Source organism: Drosophila hydei, unplaced genomic scaffold, assembly GCF_003285905.1.
Source record: "Drosophila hydei strain 15085-1641.00,03,60 unplaced genomic scaffold, DhydRS2 tig00000339-arrow-arrow-pilon, whole genome shotgun sequence".
NCBI lineage: Eukaryota > Metazoa > Arthropoda > Insecta > Diptera > Drosophilidae > Drosophila > Drosophila hydei.
Window position 1 is genome coordinate 616 of NW_022045712.1, and position 23,845 is coordinate 24,460.

The 23,845-nt window shown below is 44.2% G+C and overlaps 2 protein-coding genes and 1 pseudogene across 3 annotated transcripts; 2 read left to right on the forward strand and 1 right to left on the reverse strand.

Moving 5' to 3' along the window:
- Window positions 1-489: 489 nt before the first annotated feature.
- On the forward strand, window positions 490-10,348 carry LOC111596811 (vinculin). Of its 2 annotated transcripts, none has more exons than XM_023311175.2 (6): window positions 490-636; window positions 3,362-3,568; window positions 7,035-9,225; window positions 9,306-9,436; window positions 9,495-9,893; window positions 9,977-10,348. In XM_023311175.2, exons 2-6 carry the CDS (start codon window positions 3,512-3,514, stop codon window positions 10,079-10,081), a joined length of 2,883 nt encoding a protein of 960 aa, XP_023166943.1. In that variant the 5' UTR covers window positions 490-636; window positions 3,362-3,511; the 3' UTR covers window positions 10,082-10,348. The 2 variants fall into 2 exon arrangements, with proteins under 2 accessions (XP_023166943.1, XP_023166945.1); XM_023311177.2 differs by lacking the exon at window positions 490-636 and adding an exon at window positions 3,652-3,684 and having other exon boundaries at window positions 3,526-3,568.
- Window positions 10,349-13,438: 3,090 nt separating this feature from the next.
- Window positions 13,439-13,762, reverse strand: LOC111596745 (annotated as a pseudogene).
- Window positions 13,763-17,882: 4,120 nt separating this feature from the next.
- Window positions 17,883-22,463, forward strand: LOC111596836 (SET domain-containing protein SmydA-8). The gene is made up of 2 exons (XM_023311210.2): window positions 17,883-19,031; window positions 21,799-22,463. Exons 1-2 carry the CDS (start codon window positions 18,087-18,089, stop codon window positions 22,234-22,236), a joined length of 1,383 nt encoding a protein of 460 aa, XP_023166978.1. The 5' UTR covers window positions 17,883-18,086; the 3' UTR covers window positions 22,237-22,463.
- The last annotated feature ends 1,382 nt before the right edge of the window (window positions 22,464-23,845 follow it).

Genomic DNA, 23,845 nt, shown 5'->3' on the forward strand with positions numbered 1-23,845 from the left:
ATAAGCCGTTGCTTTAACGAAGTGTTTAAATTTTTGCGCTTTTATCGCAATTGAAACGATCAAAGAAATGGGTCGAAAGCTTTTTGAGCTTTAAGTTCACCAAAAAATATTTTGCAATGTATATACGTTCTTAAGCTTATTAATATGATTCATTATCAAAATAGCTTTAACTTTAAAAGAGAAGCTTGACATTTGGATCTATCGGATCGCTTGGCTTTGCGCAGTAGCTATTTCTGAGCTTTATTGTAAATAAAAAAATATATGTATATTTATGAAAAACGCATCAAAAGCACATCAATAAAAATAGCAACAACAAAGTTAATAACGTAGGGAAGAATATGCCTCACTCTTACACACACACGTGTGCAAACACACACACATTCACGCTCAGGTGAAGAGAGTGTTAAAAGTGAGCGCCACAGAAATGATGGCGATATGGAGAGCAGAAGATAGACACGTAGCGAACAACAGAAGCGTCGGCGTCGCCGTTGCCGTCGCTGTGGTTGCCGTCGGCGCAAGGTAGATTGTGGCCCCCAATCATTTTTTTAGTATTTAAAGAACAGTCGGGCAAGCAAGTCAAAAGCCGCTGCGAGAGCGACAGCCACAGCCACAGCGAATAAGGCAAACATTTTAAAAGTAAATACGGGCAATATATACATATTTATATTTATATACATATATGTATATGTAATCTGTGTATGTGCGTGAGTGTATAGAAAGCTTATGAATCGTACAATTGTCAAAAGTTCGCATTAAATCAGCCCAAGTTGCATTTGTCATCATCGGCAACGGAGTTTTTGTTTTGTGCTCTTTATTCTTTGCCTTTTTTTCTTTTCTCCTTTTTTTTTGTTGTTTTATTTGTGAGCCAATTGTTGCTGCCACTCTGTGTGAGCGTGTGTGTGTTAGCTGTTTGTTGCTACGCGCGAAGAAAGATAAAAACATGATAAAGGCGAATGTGCGTGAAAAAATAACAATAAGAACTAATCATGTAAACAAGAGCAGTTGCAGCTTTCTATATGCGTACATATATATAGATATATTCATTTACTTAAGTTTTGTAAATGTGTGTGTGTGCCCTAAATAAATTAATATGCGCGCACAAATGAACATTTTAATATGCGTGCATTCACAGGCACACACACACACACGTATGCAAATGTGTGTAGAGTTGTCTTAGCGCAGCAAATGCGCGCGCGCATCATTGTGTGCCGCCCTGCGTGCGCGCGTCTCTCTATCTCTTTGGCTTTGCCTATGCTGCGCTGCGATCGTTGCTCAAGTTCGGTAGCTGCACCACTGTGTGGGGGACAGTTAACCAGTCCCGGGGGCTTATTTAGCCTGCAGCTGTTTTCAATTGACGATTCCCATTGTTCTGCGCAATTTGACAGCAATCAAAATGTACAATTAATATAAAAATATGCCGCCAGTACTGAACGTGCCTGCTACTGTGCTTATTGTTATTGCAGCATTGCTGGAGCTTCCCAGCTGCGTATACACACACATATACAACCACAAGACACATGCACAGGCATGCAAACATATCGATAAGTCTTTTATGCTTATCGGCCGCTTGGTTTAAAGATGAGCTGCGCACGTTTCGATAAACGATAATGGGAAATTTGATATGTATTATCTCCTATTCGTTACCCGTTAACCGTTTGCTTTGCACATACATGTGAATTGCATTTGTTTGCGTTCGCATAGTTACTGGTATATTAAATAGTTGCAGCAATTTGTTAACCATAAATGGCAACAGTCCAGTCAATAAACCCCGCTGCCCACATAGCACAAAAATTGTTTTGTTGCTGCTTCGTTTCATTTCGTTTTGTTTTGATTTCTGATTGTTTTGTTGCTGCAGCCATCGATCGCTAACTAAATGCCATAAGTGGCAGTCACTACACACACACACACACACATACATATATCGACTTGTATGTATGTATTTTGAAAGTGTTCGCACATTTCTATATTTGTACAAATACCGATATAGATGCCTATTAGATTCATATTTTGTGCGTACACTGAACGAAAAGTCGTTGAAATTCTAAACAAATTCAGATTTATATGCAAACATTTGCAATTTTGTCTAGCTCTTTTGAAGTATTTCTTTTAAGTGTAAAAACGTAGCCTATTTTGTTCGATACTGATATCGTTATCGATTGTTGTTCTCAATTATTATTATTAATGTGTTATATATGTTTATTTTGATTTCCATCTAATTTATCTCTCAGTGCATTGCGATCGCTGGGAACATTGTGTTTTAAGTTTTCAGATTTCAGTTTTCATTTATGTCTCGCTTTCAGCAAGGTGCTTTAAACGCCTTGCCATTCAATATATTTCAATGTAGACGACACACACCCACGCACACACACCTACACCTACACACTTACACCTACTCTATAGGCCACCTGTCTAGCTGCTGCGGCGCTCGCACTTTCAATGCCATTTTACCACCTCGCACTTTCACTGCAAATCCAATTGGCAATTACGAGAATTGGCCAAGGGTGCGGATATCGGACAGCGGATAAAGAACTACACCCAAAACACAAACACACACTCACACAGAGCGAGAGAGAGAGAGAGGGAGAGACGCAGAGACATGTGTGTAAACAGTGCGTCATCAAAGTTGTGTCTGTTGTGCAGCCCTGCTCTTGCGCCCTTTCCGCTTGCTCCGCCTCCTCCTGCTCATTGAACAGTGTGTCGAAAATGTCTCGCAATGACCTCACAGTGTGCGTCATCAATAATGAAACAGTCTCAAGCAAAGGCAAACATTTTAATCGAAATAAAACAGCAACAAAACTGAATTTAAATTGAAATGGAAAATTTGTTCTCAGGAATTTTCGTATGCCGCAGCAGCAACAGCAACAGCAACAGCTGAAGTTAGTTTCATATGAATTTGTGCTTCGATAAGCGCCGCAGCGTGTACACTCAGAGAAAAACCTTATTGCGCGCCAGTTGACTTAGATATTTGAGTCTATTTCTTGTAAGTTTGCCACAGAAATAGAGATATCTGAAATAAGTTTTTAGTAGCCTGAGAAAGTCCGTTTATCGATAGCTTATTCATCTGATATCGATAATAACTCTTTTTCAATAAAGTCTAATTGGCATATCGATTCTATTGCCATGACCTGAGCCTTGGCACTGGTATCTTCTAGTCGGGCACTCCCAATCATTCTTAATTGCAGTTGAATTTGGGTGAGCTCGCTCAAGTGCTTCTCTCAGTGTAGCTCTTTGGGCTTCAACAGGTGACAGCTTCGCACTATCTGTGCCCTCAATCTGAAGCGTGCTCAGATAACACACACACACACACATAGATATATATGTGTATATAATCAAAGTAAAAGTAACATTTTGTGCTTTGCAGATCTCATTGAAATTGGCTTGGCAAAGAAGGAATATCTGGAAGGAATACCCCAGACCTATACAAACGCACCCACCCACAGTCCACCATCACACACACACACTCACATATACACATTGATAGAGCTGGGAAGCTGAAGAGGAAGCTGTTAAAATGCCCGTCTTTCACACAAAAACCATCGAGAGCATATTAGATCCTGTTGCCCAGCAGGTAAGCGATTATCAATGAAATGGCTCCAGTTAAGTCGTGTTTATCTATAAGGAAATACTACATACTACATAACACTTACCTAGCTATAACAAGCCAGCAAATTGGCGCCCAAAAAGGTAACCGAAAGCATTTTGAACACACTTTATTACCATATTATGTTGGCATAGTCTTTGAGTATGCGTATGTTTGGCTCACAGCTCATAGCTCTACAGTTAGTTGGCTTAGACTAGGTACTTGCAGCGGTTTCTTGCATTCATTAAGTTTCGCATTGTCGTTTTATGCACATCATTTGTACTTGCGACCAGGTGGCAACGCCATAAATAACTGCATAGGCCCATTAAGTTGGCTGCGCCACTGACGATTCAATTTGAGGGTAAAGCGAGTCTACTGAGGCGATGTATGAGATCTATAAAACATATATATGTATATATAAATATATATATATCTATATATATGTCTAGCTACAAGTTTATATATCTATTTAATCATATATTTATCTAGTTAGTTAGTTTTTGATAGCTTTGCACACCTGACAGCTGTGCAACATGTGTACCTGTGCGGCTACTACTATGGATATATATAGAGAGATTGAGAGATATATATATCCATGATCTATATGCTTCATACAGTTGTTTAGGCAGAATCCAAGCATGCGAGCAGCAACAACAAACTCTGCTTTGGTTGCTTGCCTAACAAATGTTTTGTGGGTTCTATAAATAAATGAGGTAGGCCATAATAATCATAATAATAACAGAAAGAACAAGAACAAGAAGAAGAAGAAGATGCAGAAGCATCAGAATAATATATCTGCTGCTTCCTCTGATAGCGCCACAACCTGAGCCTCTGAGGACAAACGAAATTAATTTAATAAAAATGAAACAAAAGCAAAGAGCAAGCGAGACAGAGACAGCGATAGAGCGTGACAGAGACAGCGAAAGATTCCAAAAATAGCTAAAAAAAATAAGAAAAAAGAAAAAACAACAAAATGAAAACGAAAGAAAATGAAATCATTGCGTCGAAGAGAAGCTAAAGAAACTAATTCTCTTTGGGCGCAACATGTGGACGACGTTGATGAAACATAACAAACAACAGTGTGTGAGAAGCGAGTAGAAGGGCCCGAGAGAGAGAGAGAGAGAGGGTGGGGGGTGGGTGGTTGGTGTAGGTGTAGGTGTATTTGGCTGCTGATGCGGCTGACTGAAGATTTTCTAGTTGAGGCACAAACTGTGCCAAGAACCAAAACTCAAATTGTGACTCATCGCAGCCAAAGGTGGGTCGGAGCAGCGGGCAGGAGGGGGTGGCGCACGGGGTTGGGGATGCGGATGGGGGCGTCTGTGATCGGACAGTGTATGAATGGCTGGCAAAAACCGAATTAAAAATGATCGTTCAGCACATCAATCAACACATTGAGATGCACACACACACGCACACACACAAAGACACACACACACACACGAATTTAATGAGATATTTCTACTTTATTTTTTTTTTTTGGTGTTTAAATTTAGATGCTCGGCCAGCAAATTGGTCCGCAAATAGAGCACAAAAGGGCGATGCTGGGAGGGGGAGAGCTTGCTGGGGCTTATCAAATTAATTACATAATTAATGCGTCAAGCAAAGTTGCGGGCCGAAAGGCAGAGCTAAAATGAAAGCAATTGCAGCCAGAGAATGCCTATAGAATGGGCTTAGAACTGCCTTTTGGCACATCAGCTTTCAGCACTTGAGCGATGCAGTTCCAGAATCTCGAAACAATTTTTGCAACTATTTAAAATGGACAAAAGCCTTCAAAACTAGCACATTTCAGTTAAAAGTAAAACATTTTTTAATATCTAAACATTTTTCTTCAAAGTTTTTCACTTAAGTTTCAATCTATTCACATTAAAAATATTTTTTTATTTTTACTTTAAATTTGAAGTATTTAAAAATATTTAAGAAATTTTTTTCTATTTTATTCTTATAATTTAAGCATTTTGAAAGAACTTTCCCTAATATTTTTAAAGCCCATTTTAATATACGAAATTAATAAAAAATAAAATTGAAAAAAAAATTTACTTAAAAATTTGAATATGAAATTTTTGCTTAAATTTGATGTTGAAAATTATAAAAATTATGAACTTGCGAAGCTTTTAGTTCAAGAATACATACTTTAAGTCTTGAAGCTCTAGTTGAAAATAAATTTTTGTTTTTGAAAATTTTTTAAAAATATTTGACAATTTATAGAAAGGCAAAAGTGTTGCCAGAGATATAAATGAACTAAATTGAACCAGAAGTTCATTTGAAATTGGCTCATTTGAATGACAGATCTGCCTGGAGAACCGTTCAGTTAGCAGAGCTGCTCTTATCAACTGAACTCGTGTCTCGCTCGCGTCAGCTGAGCTTCGTTTGGCGTGTGGGGGAGTGGGGGAGTGGGGCAGCAGGCGAACAACCGTTCATGCCTAAAAATAGCTGAGAAATAGTTTAGAGTTAAACGAAACCAGCAAAAACAAGTTGTCTCCATATCGATTTCGCGTCAATATCAATGCGATTGCCAAGTCCAAGTCCGAGACCGAGACCGAGACCGAGTCCGAGTTCGAGTCCCACGCTTCGTTTGCAACGCTTGGACTCTTTATGGTCTGTGACATATCGAGCGAAGCTTTGAGCCAATAGAGAGAGAGAGGTAGAGAGAGAGAGAGCTAGAGAAAGAGAGAGAGAGGAAGAAAGCTAGCTACAATTATAGCTCTGCTTTTGGCTATGACGCAATGACGTTGGCTGCTAAGGTCATTAAATCTTTGCTTTATGTTGGGTCTATAAATAAATTTGCATTCCATTTGGCTATAAACAAAAATCCCATTAATGCAACTATGCAGTAAATAATAATTAACGAGCTTTAAAACTATTTCGAACAGCTTTTCGCTTACACGCAAATAAATTCAAATCATTCACGGAAAAGCTTTCAATTCAATTCAATGAATATTCAATTTAAAGTCACATTAAAGCTCACATAAGCTTAAACGGATTGATTATTGCAAAAGCTTAAAGCTTGCTATGAACTGGGTATTTAGTAAAAGCTTTTATGAGTAGACAAACTTGTTAGTAGGTAAGTTAGTTAGTTAGTAGGTAAACAGCTTTAAGACAAACACACGAAGCTTTAAGTTTACGCAGAGCTTAGACATGTACAAGCAAAAGCTTAATTCATCAACTATTTTGTTTGCTGTTTGGCGTGACAAAGCTTTAAGCTTGCTAGTTGAGTTATGTTTACATAAAGCTTAAGCTCAATTACAAACTTTAAACGTTGTTTGCTAAGCTTTAAGCTCAACCATTCGTAGCTCATGTGTTTGCAATTGTTAGTTACACAAGCTTTAAGACACTAGACAATGCAGCAAGCAGAGCTTAAAGCACATTTAGACCAAAAGCTTAAAGTCGAGTCGTAGCAAACTGTGAAACTTTTGGAGTGCGAAGCTAATCGAAAGTTTGTTTCGTCCTCGTTTAGGTATCTCGCTTGGTCATATTGCACGAGGAGGCCGAGGATGGCAACGCAATGCCCGATCTTAGCCGGCCCGTTCAGGTGGTGTCGGCGGCTGTGGCGAATCTGGTGAAGGTTGGCCGCGAGACGATCAACAGCTCGGACGATAAGATATTGCGGCAGGATATGCCGTCGGCATTGCATCGCGTGGAGACTGCCTCGCAGTTGCTGGAGGAGGCTTCCGACATGTTGCGCTCGGATCCGTATTCGGGGCCGGCGCGCAAGAAGCTAATTGAGGGAAGCCGCGGCATACTGCAGGGCACCTCCTCGCTGCTGCTCTGCTTCGACGAGAGCGAGGTGCGCAAGATCATACAGGAGTGCAAGCGTGTCCTCGACTACTTGGCCGTTACCGAAATCATTAGCAGCATGGAGCAGCTGGTGCAGTTCCTCAAGGATCTGTCGCCCTGCCTCAGCAAAGTGACGCGCGAGGTGAGCGCCCGCGAGAAGGAGCTCACCCATCAGGTGCACAGCGAGATACTCGTCCGCTGCCTCGAACAGGTCAAGACTCTGGCGCCGATCCTGATCTGCAGCATGAAGGTCTACATACACATTGTCGAGCAGCAGGGCAAGGGCGCCGAGGAGGCGGCCGAGAATCGCAACTATCTGTCGGCACGGATGTCCGACGAGCTGCAGGAGATCATACGGGTTCTGCAGCTGACCACCTACGACGAGGACACCAGCGAACTGGACAACCTGACCGTGCTCAAGAAGCTGAGCAATGCGATCAGCAACAAGATGGAGCTGGCCAACGAGTGGCTATCGAATCCCTATGCCTTGCGCGGCGGCGTTGGCGAGAAGGCGCTGCGCCAGGTGATCGACAATGCCAATGAGATCTCGGAGCGCTGTCTGCCCCAGGACTCGTATCCGATACGCAAGCTAGCGGATGAGATAAGCGCCATGTCAAACAATCTGTGCGAGCTGCGGCAGGAGGGCAAAGGCAACTCGCCCCAGGCCGTTGACCTGGCCAGTGGTATACGGGCGCGTCTCGGCGAGCTGCAGGGTCTGGTGCGGCAGGCGGTGTCCGGCGTCGACAAGGCGGGCGTCCAACAGACCGCCCACACCATTCAGGGCCGCCTCGAGCAGGCGGTCAAATGGCTGCAGAATCCGGAGGTCAACGATGGCGGCCTGGGCGAACGGGCCATCAATCTGATTGTCGAGGAGGGTCGCAAGGTGGCCGAGGGCTGTCCGGGCCATCAGAAGGCCGAGATCATGCAGCTCTGCGACGAGGTGGAGCGTCTCAAGCGTCAAGCGGCCGGCACTGGCCCAGCTGCCAAGCAGGCGGCCAAGCAGCTCACCCAGAAGCTCTACGAGCTCAAGGCCGCCATCCAGAACGCCCTCGTCAATCGCATCGTGCAAGACTTCATGGACGTGAGCACGCCGCTGAAACAGTTCACGGAGGCTGTGATGCTGCCGGAGGGCACGCCCGGCCGGGAGCAGAACTTCAATCAGAAGTCGAACAATCTGCAGGCATTCAGTGATCGCGCCTCGAAGACCTCGCGCATGGTCGCCGCGGGCGGTGCCTGCGGCAATAAGAAGATCGCCGAGATTCTGCTCTCGTCGGCGGCCCAGGTGGACTCGCTGACGCCGCAGCTAATCAATGCCGGACGCATACGGATGAACTATCCGGCGAGCAAGGCGGCCGATGAGCATCTGCAGAATCTGAAGCAACAGTATGCGGATACTGTGCTGCGCATGCGCACGCTCTGCGACCAGGCGACAGATCCGGCCGACTTCATCAAGACATCCGAGGAGCACATGCAGGTGTATGCCAAGCTCTGCGAGGACGCCATTCATGCGCGCCAGCCCCAAAAGATGGTGGACAACACCTCGAACATTGCGCGGCTGATCAATCGGGTGCTGCTGGTGGCCAAGCAGGAGGCGGACAACTCGGAGGATCCGATCTTCACCGAGCGCTTGAATGCGGCTGCCAACAACTTGGAGCGCTCGCTGCCCGCCATGGTGGGCGATGCCAAACTGGTGGCCACGAATATAGCCGATCCGGCTGCCGCTGCCGCCTGGAAGAAATCATTCCAGCGTCTGCTGGGCGATGTGCGCGAGGTGCGCGATGCCATTGCACCGCCGCAGCCGCCGCCACTGCCCACATCGCTGCCGCCGCCCATACCGGAGCTCAGTGCGCTGCATCTGTCCAATCAAAATGGTTTGTGATGAGTCCCTCAACTAGATTCGAGTGTAACTAATGATGTCTCCTCCTCCCCTCTCTCTGTCTTTCTCTTGCAGCTGAGCGTGCGCCACCTCGCCCACCACTGCCGCGCGAAGGCCTGGCGCCCGTGCGTCCACCGCCACCGGAGACGGACGATGAGGATGAGGGCGTCTTCCGCACCATGCCGCATGCCAATCAGCCCATCCTGGTAAGCCTGCAGCTGGGAATAGGTTGCCTGAATCAGACTCTAATGCGCTTGCTTTCAGATTGCCGCACGCGGCCTGCACCAGGAGGTGCGTCAATGGTCATCGAAGGACAACGAGATCATTGCGGCTGCCAAGCGCATGGCCATCCTCATGGCCAGGCTGAGCGAGCTGGTGCTATCCGATTCGCGCGGCAGCAAACGTGAGCTGATTGCCACAGCCAAGAAGATTGCCGAAGCATCGGAGGATGTCACCCGACTGGCCAAGGAGCTGGCGCGCCAGTGCACCGATCGACGCATCCGAACGAATCTGCTGCAGGTCTGCGAGCGCATACCGACGATTGGCACCCAGCTCAAGATCTTGTCGACGGTGAAGGCGACCATGCTGGGCGCCCAGGGATCCGACGAGGATCGCGAGGCAACCGAAATGCTCGTGGGCAATGCCCAGAATCTGATGCAGAGCGTAAGTAGCTCCCCGATCAATTAGCAAGTATATAATCTGAGCTGATCTGATCTAATCGAATCGAATCTAATCTAATCAATCAGGTCAAGGAAACGGTGCGCGCTGCCGAGGGCGCCAGCATTAAGATACGCTCCGACCAGACCAGCAATCGACTGCAATGGGTGCGTCGCCAGCCCTGGTATCAGTGAGGCGACAATGCCCAACTGCTGCCCACCGGAGCCAACTATCCCATCAACGTGCCTTGTGTAACATACAACATACAACTAAAAACTAATCTTAAGCACATTTGATGCGACTTTAATATTAATAACTGTAATAACGCTAACCCCCGTTCGACCCCTCCCTAACTCTTCCAAGAAAACAAAGGAAACAACTACGTTTATTTATAATGTGCTCTACTAAAAGCAAAAGCAAAAGCAAAAGCAAAAGCAAAAGCAAAAGCAAAAGCAAAAGCAAAAGCAAAAGCAAAAGCAAAAGCAAAAGCAAAAGAATATCAAATTTTATTTTTGAAATTTGTTTTCTCTGTTCAGTTTGTTTCTTTCTTTCTCTAAATTTATATTTATAAAGTCTATGTTTAAGGCGTGCAATAAATGAATGTACATACATCTACACACACACACACACACACTCACACACACAGGTGCAATGTATATAGAGCAAAAACAATACTGAAGCAAATATCCCCAACTAAGCATTTACAGAACTTTGAAATGTAATTGAAACAAATTGTTAAATATTCTCTTGACTCCAATCAAATATATCTGCGAATATAATGGATATATATATAAATATATATATATCTATAGAGAGCACGTCTACAGCTCTGGACGTGCTTATCGAGTGCCTAATTCACATTGTACTTGCATAGTTTTTAACTAGAACTAGAAGTAGTAGCCCTTAACAAACTAAGCCCAAATGATCAACGCGTTTTTGTGTCATGTTCATGTTCAAGAAAAAAGCTAAAATAACTGAAATAAAACTATATATCGAGTGTTACAAACAGTGATTAACTGATTCTAGATGCATGTGTGGAGATATCAGCCTATAACTAGCTGGCTGCGCAGGGGCAGTGGGAGGATTGCAGCCGGGAAGACGACGCAGCGAGGTAGAGCTGGAGGAGGCTAATCTGAATGTGAGAGAGAGGGAGAGAGAATATGCTCCCTAAGAGAAGTGAGAAAATGGGAGTGTGAAAGAGAGAGAGAGAGAGAGAGAGAGTCAGAGAGAAGGAAGTAAATGGGAGTGTAAGAGAAGAAAGAGAGAGAGAGACAGAGAAGGAGGCAAAAGTAAAGAACTCACCTGATTAACAGTTAGCCTTCAGCTATATACTGCATTCAATGTACCCCATAAGAGACGCGATTATTGTGGCTTAGGCCCGTTGTAGACGCTGTTCATAACGTGAAGCAGATCTATATCTATGCGGACATCTGTATTAATTGACTCCAATAGTCGGGGCTGTGTGTATGGTTGCATATATACACTTGATGTACGTATATATGCATGACTCATTGGGAGCTGTCCTAGTTGAGCTTGAGATCGATATGCGCTTCTATGGATTCAGCTTTCTCTGCGATTCTCACGAATTCAAATAAGACTTTAGATGTAGCATATATGTATATATGTATGAAAATATGTATGTATGAATGATTGTATGAAAGTATGTATGTATGTATGTATGTATGTATGTATGTATGTATGTATGTATGTATGTATGTATGTACGTATCTATGTATGTATGTATGTATGTATGTATGTATGTATGTACGTATCTATGTATGTATGTATGTATGTATGTATGTATGTATGTATGTATGTATGTATGTATGTATGTATGTATGTATGTATGTATGTATGTATGTATGTATGTATGTATGTATGTATGTATGTATGTATGTATGTACGTATCTATGTATGTATGTATCTATGTATCTATCTATGTATGTATGTATGTATGTATGTATGTATGTATGTATGTATGTATGTATGTATGTATGTATGTATGTATGTACGTATCTATGTATGTATGTATCTATGTATCTATCTATGTATGTATGTATGTATGTATGTATCTATCTATGTATGTATGTACGTATCTATGTATGTATGTATGTATGTATGTACGTATTTATGTATGTATGTATGTATGTATGCATGTATGTGTGTATACATACATATGGACATACCCAAGCATGGCCATATGTGTCTATAGCTATAGACGTCATTCTGTCTTTCAGGGACTCGCAATAATTATTGGTTTAATAAAGTTTCCTTTAATTAAAATTAAATGGAAGACGCCTAGAAGCACCTGTCGTTCCCATACAGGCACACCCACACACACACACACATGCACAGCCAACAACATAGACAGAGGCAAGAAGCACCAATGAACCTTAATGAAGCACTTGACGTTGCGTATACGTAATGCCTGTTAGTTGCGTATACGTAACGTTTCGAGTTGCAGCTCTGCTGGGTGATGTGAGAGAAAAACGTGTTGCCTGCTTTCAGGCGGTCGCATAATGCGCAGTAAGTGGTTGGGGCGCTGGTTGAATGGAAGCTGCAAAGGGACTCGCGAGAGGGCGGATGGGGGCAGTGGCAGATGGGAAATTGGAGAGGGTTGTCGGAGCGCGCTCCGAGTGAAACCCAACTAATTTTAGCTGTCTATTCCATGGCAAACAGAGCGCACAGTACTGTAGCAGTAGCGGCAGCAGTTAATGAGATACTGAAGATGCTGCGAGAGCTGCTCAGACAACAAGTGACGACAGCAGCAGAGGCCGACGCCGAGGCCGAGGCAGAGGCTGAGGCAGTGGCTGAGGCAGTGGCCGAGGCAGCGGCAGCGATTGCAAATTGGAAATGCGTCAGTTGCGATTCAAGAGACTAAGTGATTCGATCCGATTCGATCCGTATCGATTCGTATCGATTATCCAATCAGCGAGCATCTGCATCCGGGCATCCATGGCACAGTTGGAGCAGCAGCTGGCGCAGACTGTGCCACAGATGGCCATCGGCGTCACCACGCAGGAGCTGTCTGAACTGATCGACGCCCATTTGGGTGCACTGCGTCCGTCGTCGCCCGCTTGGCGCGTTACCGACTCGCCCATATCGGGGCGTGGCGTGTTCGCCACACGCAACATTGAAAAGGGCGAGGAGCTGTTCCGCGAGCACACGCTGCTGGTTGGTCCCACCGCGCATCGCGGCCGCAATTTGCGCACCTGCATCCAGTGCTACCACCAACCACCCGGCGAGAGCGAGGAGTCAGCGCTCTGCAGCGCCGGCTGTGGCCTGCCCGTCTGTCCGGACTGCGGGGCATCTGACCGCCATGCCGTCGAGTGTCAGCTCTTCCGCAAATGGCAGCCCAAGCATCCGACCAGTATTGATCCGCGCGCCCTGCGCATCCTCAGTGTGGTGCGCTGCTTCTTCCTCGGCGAGGCACAGCGCAAGCTGCTCTATGCGATGCAGGCGAACGCGGACCGCTACTATATGCGCGAGGTCCAGCGGGCCGCCGAGTGCTTCGAGCACTTTCCGCGCGACTCGGACATACTCGAGTACTTCTATCGCACCGTCTGCGCCTTCAATACGAATGCCTTTGAGAGTCGCTGCCACGTCGATGGCCAGGAGGTGGTCGCACGGGCTCTCTTCCCGCTGGCCGGCCTGCTCAATCACCAGTGCACGCCGAATGCGGCGCACCACTTCGAGGATGGCGAGACCATTGTGGTCACTGCCACCGAGCGCATTCCGGCTGGCGGGGAGATAACCATGTCCTACACGAAGCTCCTCTGGTCCACGCTCGCGCGCAAGATCTTTCTCGGCATGACGAAGCACTTCCTGTGCCAATGTCCGCGTTGTCAGGATCCCACGGTGAGTTGACCGATGTCTCTCTCTCTCTCTCTCTCTCTCATTCTCTCTCTCTCTCTGAGTGCATTTGTGTGCTATGTCTATAAATGTGGGTATGTAATTGTGACACGTACTAAAATAGCAAACACCTCCCTATGTCTCTCTGTCTGTGTCTCTGTGCCTACTCAATCTATATGTGCAGCTGTATCTTTATCCGTATCTATAACTGCATCCATATATGCATCTAAATTTGTGTGAATATTGCTTATCTATTTGCATCTTATCTTATCTAGTTTTTTCCTTTGTTGTAATTTTATCCGTGCCACTAACTGTGTGTCTACATATGAGTATATATCTGCACTTTTATCCGCATATCTATTTACCCATTAGTATCTTTATCCGTGCTTCTAACTCGTATCTTAGTCTGTGCTTCTTTGGTGTAGGTGGACATGTGTCATTATCCGTATATCTATTTAGCTTCTAGCACCCTTATCCGAATCTTTATTGAATCCCTCGATGTATACGTTTATTTTTTTTTTTGCTTTTTTATCCGTAAATCCATTGGTATCTAAGTCTATATCTTTACTTCTATCTTTATGCCTGTCTCTAATTGTATCTCTATTGGTATCCTTATCCATATGCATTCGAATTTGTATATGTATCCGTGTCTCTGCCTGTATCTATATTTGTAGCTGTACATTCGGCATCTCTATACGTGTGTGCCTCTGTATTAGTATCCGCATCTGTAAGTCTTTCGTTATGTGTACCTCTTTCTGTATCGGTTTCACAAATTGTATCTATATCTGCATCTATATCTGCGTCACTCTGAGTACTAGTGTATCGCAATATGGGGCAATAGATACGCACACACGTGAACGTGATTACGCATCTGTTTTTGGCCCATCCGGCCATCAATGAATCGGTATTTTGTGTGATTTTTAGCACTTGGCACGCAGCTTCCAGGTTCATTCAACTGTGTATAAGCATCATTTCGTGGACATTTATAGCCCATTCGTTAGCAATTGAAGCATTGCTATTAAATAAAACGTCTAAATAGATGGCAACAAATGTGTTGCTTGATTTGAACCGTTTGTCTTGGATGATCGGGCTTATTTGTTGTTGCTTTAGACGAGTTCTATCAATCGCATCTCACCTTACTTTAAATATCCTAAATAAACATCCTAAATAAACATAACCTAAAAATGAGTTGCTGCAATGAGGTCGAGTGTAGGTAAATATTCAGCGAAACTGTGCTAAGTGAAATGCGATTAAATTTGGCGTTGGAAAATTAATTACTTTGCACTAAAATCATTTTCATTTTGATACAAAAGAAATTAGTTTTAAGTGTCAAGAATTGCGATAGTTTTGATCGCAGTCTATTTGAAAAATACGAAATTCACTTATCGATTTATTGCATTTCACATCTCTAGGTGCATTGGCGAATGGCCAAGTAGCCATTGTGAATGTTACTCAATTCGGCAAAATACCAAAACAAATAGTCAAATGTGAGTTCAACCAAATGCTAAAGCAAACTATTGTGAATGATATTTTGAATGCTGCGAAAAGAAATCAGTGTGGATGATAATTGATGCAAAATTATAATTGTCATAGAAATAACAAAATGAAATATTTGTGCAAAGCAATAATTAGTGGTTTCCTAATGAAGCTATAAATACATTAAAGGTTCTACAGCGCTTGGCACCGAACAAATGATATTCGCAATCAAATTGCTCTCCCATTCAGCAAAATGCCTCTGAATGACAACTTGTTGAGCTATGAGCCAACATTTCTTCTTGACACGATGTAAATCTCTGCTGCTCGGCCACTTGCCCTTCCTGATCTTTATCCCCGCTGTTTTCGCTGCGCTTGTTAAATATTTTGAATGAAAACGTCACTCCCTGCCCCGCTGTGCATAAACATACACATGTAGCGATACATACGTATGTGAGCCTCTGCCCCGCACCCTTTCTGTCATGCTGCCTGTCATAATGCATATTCCTTTGGGCCTGGGCAAGCTGCCAGGTTAAAGCTAATGGAGGTCCAAACTAGTTCAAGTACAAATACACACACACACACACACACGCACACACACACACACACACACACACACACACACACCAACATAGAAACCTCTCGCTCCCTCACACACTTGGTGCTTAAGCACGCACATTCGGCACGCCAGGGGGCGCTGTTGTAAATCTTTGGCTATTGGGTGAAGAAGCCGCGACGCGGCGCGCCACACGCGGGAAAACATATCAAAACGCAACTGACGTGCGTCCATAACCAAAAGAAAAACATTTTGTTTGCGTTGATATGGCCAATACCCTGCAGAAAATGCTAAGCAAGGGCTTGACTAACTTGGGTGCGGCACTTGGAGTAGCAAGCAGTAAACTTGAAATCTTAGACCTCAATCAAATATCTGTGTTTCAATCAAATATCGATTAATATCGATTTTCGATTATTGTAAAGCATGACTCTAAGATTTTTGGTGATACACACTGTGCAGTAGACGTTGTAGATCTCTGCAAGCTTCAAGTAGATGTCAATGCTAATCGATAATTATCGATTTTATAGAATCCATGCCCAAATTAAATTCTAATTTTCTTTTTATTAATCAGATCCAAAATATTTATATTAATTCTGAGATTTTTCGAAGTTTAAATTAATAATTATCGATTATTATCGATTAATGATTGTAGGCCTGTGCCCAGGGTATGGCCTAGTCGAGCCCGGTCGACTGCTGCCAACTATTATGCCTTCTTGATTTACTTTTATTTTAAATATTTTTTTGTGTGTTTAAATATAAATTTCAAGCAAAAATTTAAACAGAATGAAAAATGAAATATGAAAAATTGTTTTTGTTTCCTCTCAAGTTTTAGTTGTTTAAATATTTGGTTTAGTTTGGATTTTGTTGATTTGTTTTTAATTTGCGTGGAGAGTGTTTTTTCAATAAAATAGGGCATGCCCAGGTTGAATGGGGGAGGGGGGGGGGGGGGTGGTTCCACAAAGAAAAGGGATAGATGTGCGTGTGTCTAGAACAGATTTTGGGGCCAAAATTTTGGGGCACTTTGTCTTTGTGCGTGGCCCAAGCGGCGTATACGCAACGTGTGCGTGTGTGCTTGGCCCATTTTGGCTTTTTGTTGTTTTTGGCTTTGTGCTTTCGGTGACAACGTGAGGCAGTCACCTGGTGTGTTTCGCCTGCTGGTCACGTGTCGCGGCGCGGTGCGGTTGTGGCTGATGATGCCATTTGGCTGGGGCCATTGTCATATGGACGCGGCACGCAATCCGCTTTGGCAATGTCTTAATTTATGTGGCATCAACACGCGCCACACACACACACACACACAGAGAGGCGAAGTCCCTCAACGCTCGCCACGCCCACGCTCAGTGACCAAGTGCAGCAAAAATAAAAATGGGAGCAAGTCTGAAATCTGCGCTGCGGTTCCAGCCGGAAGCCGCAAAAATGTGAAAGTCGCCACACGTGGGCGCAGCGCCTGATGCTGTTGCTTCCTCTACTTCTGCTTCTATTTCGCTGCTGCTGTTGCTGTTGCGTATTTATAGCGGCGGCAACGGCGGCTCATAACCGCAGCGTCGCAGTGGGCGCCTTGCGAGGGGGCGTGTCATACAAATTGAAATGACAAATCGAAGTGACAGGCAAAGCAAAGCGACTGCTGCGACGGCTCTTGTTCCAGGGGCAAGGGGTGGAGGCAGGGTGGCCGCCAGCAGAGGTGTGTGTGTGTGTGTGTGTGTGTGTGTCATGGACGTCAACACGCCATGCGCTAGTCATGCGTGGTTGTTGTTCTTGTTGTTGTTGTATCGAATCCAATTGAATGCAACACAAAATTGAATAAGAGTCAAAAGCAAAAGCGTAAGCGGCTTTGCCCCTGTGCATGTGTGTGCGTGTGTGCGGGTGTGCGGGTGTGCGTGTGTGCATGTAGCGCCTTGGATAAATCATATTTTTCTAGTTGTTGCTGTTTGCTGCCTCTAATTTGTGTGTGTGTGTGTGTGTGTGCGTGTGTGTGTGTTTCCTTCTTTTTAGTTTTGCGTTTAATACACTCTCTGAGGGCGTCGCTGTCGCAGTCGCTGCCGCGGCCGCTGCCTCAGTTGGCGCTGGGCGTCGCAGTCGCTGTCGCTGTCGCTGTCACTGACGCTGTCGCTGCCCAGCTGCTCGCCTGGTCTTGTCGCCAGTCGCCAATCGCCAACACTCGCAAACAAACGTCGCGTCGCGTTGCCTCGACTCGTAGGAATCTCTGTGGTTTGCCTGTTTCGCTGCAACGTTGTGCCGATCCTGGCCAGAGAGACAGACAGAGAGAGAGAGAGAGAGACAGAGAGAGTGAGGGATAGAGGTAGAGGGAGAGAGCGAGTATGACGGAGCGCATCAATACAACGGCCGCCATGGTCGCCCACATGGCGCCCAGTCGCAACACCACACCGGACCAGCTGGCCCGACTTATCGACGTGCACCTGGGCGAGCTGCGCGAGGAGCTGCCCAACTGGATGCTGGCGCCATCGCCCGTGGCCGGTCGCGGCGTGTTCGCCACACGCGACATTGCCGCCGGCGAGCTCATCTTTAGGGAGCGCGCGCTGGTCGTTGGGCCAACCGCGCGCAAGGGCTCGCAGCTGAACACGTGCGTCTGCTGCCATCGGCTGCTGGCGGCCAAGCAATTCCTCTGCCCGCATCGCTGCACGCTGCCCGTTTGTGGCGACTGCGCCGATTCGGAGGCGCATCACAATGAGTGCGCGCACTTCCAGCGCTGGCTGCCGAAGGACTTGAGCGAGGAGTGCAAGGAGCCGGCAGCGGCTGGCGAGAAAACGGATGCAGTGAATCCGCTCTCGCTGCGCATTCTGACCGCCGTTCGGGTCTTCTATTTGAGCAAGGAGCAGCGCGCTCTGGTGGACGCCATGCAGGCGAATGCGGAGCGTGGCTATCGCCAGGAGATCATCAAGGCGGCGCAGTGCTTCCGAAAGTTTCCCACCACAGACAAGCCCTTCATGGATCAGCTGTTCCGTGTCGTGGGCGTCCTCAATACGAACGCCTTTGAGGCGCCGTGTCGCGTCGATGGCCACGAGTCGCTGCTGCGCGGCCTCTTCCCGTTGACGGCCATCATGAACCACGAGTGCACGCCCAACGCCAGCCACTACTTCGAGAACGGGCGGCTGGCGGTGGTGCGTGCGGCCCGCGACATACCGAAGGGCGGCGAAATAACCACCACCTACACCAAGATCCTCTGGAGCAATCTCACTCGCGGCATATTCCTTAAGATGACCAAGTACTTTGTGTGCAACTGCGAGCGCTGCAACGACAACTCCGTGAGTAGATTCTCCACTCTTCACTCTCATGCGTTCCCATCACTGGATATCCGTCATCCGTTATCCGATATCCGACATCCGATATCTGGTTATCGTTATGAGAATGCCTCTATCCCGAAACCCTGGCACATTTTGTATATTGCATATCCTTTTCATAATGCAACAGTCGTTATCCGATAACTGTTATCCAGACGAGTTATATTCCTTATGTGATAGCCATTCTTTACTATCCAAAACAGCATTATTTCCAACAAGTCTCACTCAACAATTCATCATTCAATATTCGTTATCCGTTATTGATTTGACAACAATAATCCTTCATTTCTGGACTTGCTACCAAATATACGATTTTTTAGTTCGTTTTATCATCTGATATCCGTTATCCGAGATTGTTTATCTATTTATTTTTACTATTGATCGATTAATATACGACAGCAACCTTTTAAATCGACCTTTTTTATTATGTTTTCATGGGATGTACATTATCCACTGATATAGATAATTATCCGAAAAAGTTGTATTAACTCTAAATGGATTATAGACTGATATATTCCATAAATTTCGTCCTACACTTTTACTATTTGATTATCCGCTATTAAAATTTCTTATTCAAAATGATTATATTTGTTGTATATAATCATTTACCGTTATCCGCTAATAAGCAACCTTATCCGACATGATTACTTTAGCTCTTCAGCTCTTCTAAATTAAAAATTTCATGTTCCTATTGGCTGGATAAAAGTTGTATCAGAAGAAAAACTTAGTTGGAAATATTTATATTAATTATTTCGAATATAGGTCTCTGAAATTGTCTTGACCAATGAGAATGGGAATAGGAATGGGTCATCTCTAGCCAGACATAAAACAATTATTGGAATTTCTGAAATGTGAAATGTGAAATGTGAAATGTTTGTGTCTCTGCAAGAAATATCTTTGAATAGAACCGAAAGAGTCTGCAGCTGCGTGTGAGCATTTGCCATATAGCCAAGGCAGATTTATATATACACAAGCCTATCTATATATACATATATTTATGCTTATAAGAATTATATGGCTAGCATTCTCTTATACCTTTATGTATATAACTCAGTTGGATTAGCTGAATAATGGCATTTGGCAGCGAGATGACAAAAATGCGCTTAATTAGATTAGTTGTATGATTTTTGCATGAACTTGCGCTGATGGTGCAGAACCGGCAGACCTACATATATATATAGATATAGATACAGGTATAGATATAGCTGTAGATATAGATATAGATATGTCTGTGTGTATGTGTGTGTTTGTAGTGCTCCAACTAGTGCGGGAACATGAGCGTGAGGCTCATTAGTGCAACATGACCAGACCGAGACCCAGACCCATAACTGACAGCGAGGCGACACAGACAGCCAAGGCAGCTGCCGCATTTTCGGACATGACATCCCCCACTGCCCCCACGACATCGTGGTTGATAGCTGTATGACTGCCCCCTCTCCCAGCTACCCCTAGCTTGCCCCAACGCCAAGCCAATCCAACCTAACCCAACCTAGGCCATTCCGGTCTCTAGCCGATGCGGGCGGACTATGCCAATGGCAAAGACATAGCGGAAGCGCAGAAGACAACCTAAAATTATAGCATACAAATATATATATATATATATACATATATATATATGAACAGGTGATCATCCACGGCATATTGGTGCTCTTCCAACTGCCAAGTTCTCTAACATCTTTGCAGGTTTACTCAAGTCTATTTTGTATACCGCAAATTTATTGATTTCCTGAAAATGCGTGTAACGGGCAGAAGCAGGCGTATCAGTCCCTATAAAGTATATATATTCTGACTCGATCCAGTTCTGCCTTGAAGCATTTAATGTTTATTTCTGTATACCAAGCGCAGGTCAAGATATTTGAATCACGCATTATTTAATATCTTTTATAATGATTTTATCCGACTTCATTGAAAATAAGTACTAAGCCTATTTAATTCCATCATTCAATATAGTTTAACCCTTATCCGCTATTGTAAATGTTTATCCGAAAGTATTAGATTTGTTGTAAAATATTACCTAACCATTATCCGCTATTAAACAATCTTATCCGAAGTGATTACATTTGCTTAACCATTATCCGCTATTGAACAATCTTATCCGAAATGACTCCTCTGTTCTGCTAAATGAAAAATTGCATGTATCTATTAGCGGGATAAAAGTTCTGTTGCTTAGAATAGATATTTCCCAGTCCATAGAATTTATTTGTAATTTTTATTGATTTTGGGTAAGTCTTTAAGGAGTTTACTTTAAGTTTTACAAGTTAGCTAAAAGTTTGGTTCACTTTGTTGATCTATATATGTTTTCGGCTAAGATTTAAGATTTATTTTTAAGTGAGTTCCTAAATGGAACATAGATTTTCTAAGTGAATCTATTCAGGCCCACGCCTAAGACGAATAGCTTTACTAGATAAAAGAAAATATGTATATAAATTATATTCAGAAAACGTTTCGACATTTCCACTTGAGCCAGTTTTAGCCGTGCTGCCACCTTATTTTGCATATCCATCTGGCAGCACTCGCATCGGCAGTTGGCAGTTGGAAACTTTTGAAATTTCAAAATTAGCGTGCGGCAAAGAGGGCAGCCAGTGTTGTAAAAGTCTCGCATATAGGCAAAGCGTTGCCATCTTTTCTGCATTTGATGTCAAGTGGAGTCCAATTGGAATCGCTCCCATACTCTATAGGGAGTCCAGCTCACTCGCCCTTGTCTGATTGAGTTGCATTTCTTGTTTTGCAGGAGAACGGAACGTATTTGTCCGCTCTGTTCTGCCGGGAGCAGGGCTGCAAGGGCCTGGTCATACCCGTGCAGACGAAGACGCTGCAGCCGGACTGGCGCTGCCTCAGCTGCGAGAACGTCTTTCCGCACGCCAAGATGGCGCGCTATCAGGACTTTGCCCTGAACACGATCAACAATCGGATCAACACGTGCAGCGTGCGCGACATGATCCACTTCATCAACGAGCTGTGCCCGCGCTTCTGCCCGCCATCCAACTACGTGCTGATCGAGGCCAAGCTGAACGTCATCTGGCGCATGACCAGGCTGGGCGCCGAGGAGTACGCACCCGAGGAGCTGGCTCACAAGGATCGCTATCGCGAGGAGATTCTCGCCATACTCCATAAGCTGGGCGCCGGCGAGTGCACGCTGAAGAAGCTCATCAACGAGGAGATACAGTGAGCTCTGACAGTGGATGGACACCCATTGCGTGCATGTGTATATGTTGATGTCTGCGTGTGTGTGAGTGCGTATGTGTGTGTGTGTGTCTCTGCGTGTCTGTGTGTGTGAATGCCTTGGAATTGCTCTAGCTCGTAAAATGTGTCTATTTTTTTTCCTCCTGCTTCTATTTTGTAATCACTTTAGGAATACAATAAACAAAGCTCCAGCTCTATAGCTAACTGCCTTTTCCTTTACTGTTCGAGATGTGCCACGCCCCCTTGACACGTTGGCAGCTGCCGTGATGTGTCCGACTTGCTCTTTGCTCAGTTCTGGCATTGATTAAATGGCACTCGAAATAGAATTCACACGGCGAGGTAAGTAAAGCATGAAAATTCGAGAACTTCGAATTCGAATTCGAATTTTAAATACTCTTAGATAATAACACTAGCCAACATGATTGCGTCAATCAAAATTCAAGCATATAAAAAGCGATTTGCTTCGAAATCCAATAAGAATCGATGCAGTTCCATTGAACTACTTTTTGATCTAGTTCCAGGGACTGTTACAAACTGAACTAGTTCCGATGAGTTTTACTTATTGAACACGTTCCATGTAGTATTACGAGATGAACTACCTTCAATGAGTTTTAGTTAATGAACTAGTTCCAGGGACTGTTGCAAACTGAACTAGTTCCGATGAGAATAAGTAAATTATTATACTACTTCTATGGAATGTTACAAGCTGAACTAGTTCCAACTAGTTTTACTTATTAAACTAGTTCCAGGGACTGTTACAAAAGAAACTAGTTCCGATGAGAATAAGTAAATTATTATACTACTTCTATGGAATGTTACAAGCTGAACTAGTTCCAATTGTTTTTACTTATTAAACAAGTTACAGGGACTGTTACAAACTGAACTAGTTTCAACTAGTTTTACTTATTAACCTAGTTCAGTGGAGTGCTACAAGCTGCACTAGTTCCGATGACTTTTACTCTTTTATTTATTGAACTAATTCCAGGCAATGTTATAAGTTTTTACTTATTGAACTAGTTCCGATCAGCTTAGAATGCAGCTAGCATGTAGAACTAGTTTCGCGCTGCCTTACAAGCTGAGCTAGTTCCGACTTGTTTTCTTATTAAGTTCGTTCTATGGAGTGTTACAAGATGAACTAGTTCCGAAGACTTTCACTCCTTGAGTGAACTAGTTCCAGGCAATGTTATAAGCTTTTTACTCATTGAACTAGTTCCGATTAGCTTAGCTTGCAGAACTAGTTCCGAGTACCCTTACATACTGAACTAGTTCTTAGCAGCTTTAGCTTATCGAACTATTGAGTTGACAAAGAAACCAGCTCTTGATCAGTTGATCAGCAATATATATGCGCACACATATAGTTCATAGAACACATATATATAGATTATATATAGGATAGTTTGTGGCCTATGATTCTGCCCACTAATGCGGCAGGCGAGCGGTATAAATAGTATTTAATTGGATTCCAACTAGACTTTAGTCATTTCGCCACGAAATTGGAATACCCAAACCGAATAAAAGTTGGCCTTTGATATGTTTTACTTTGAGTTTATTTAATGTAACTTGTGAGCATTTGCGATCGGCGAGTCGTGCACAGA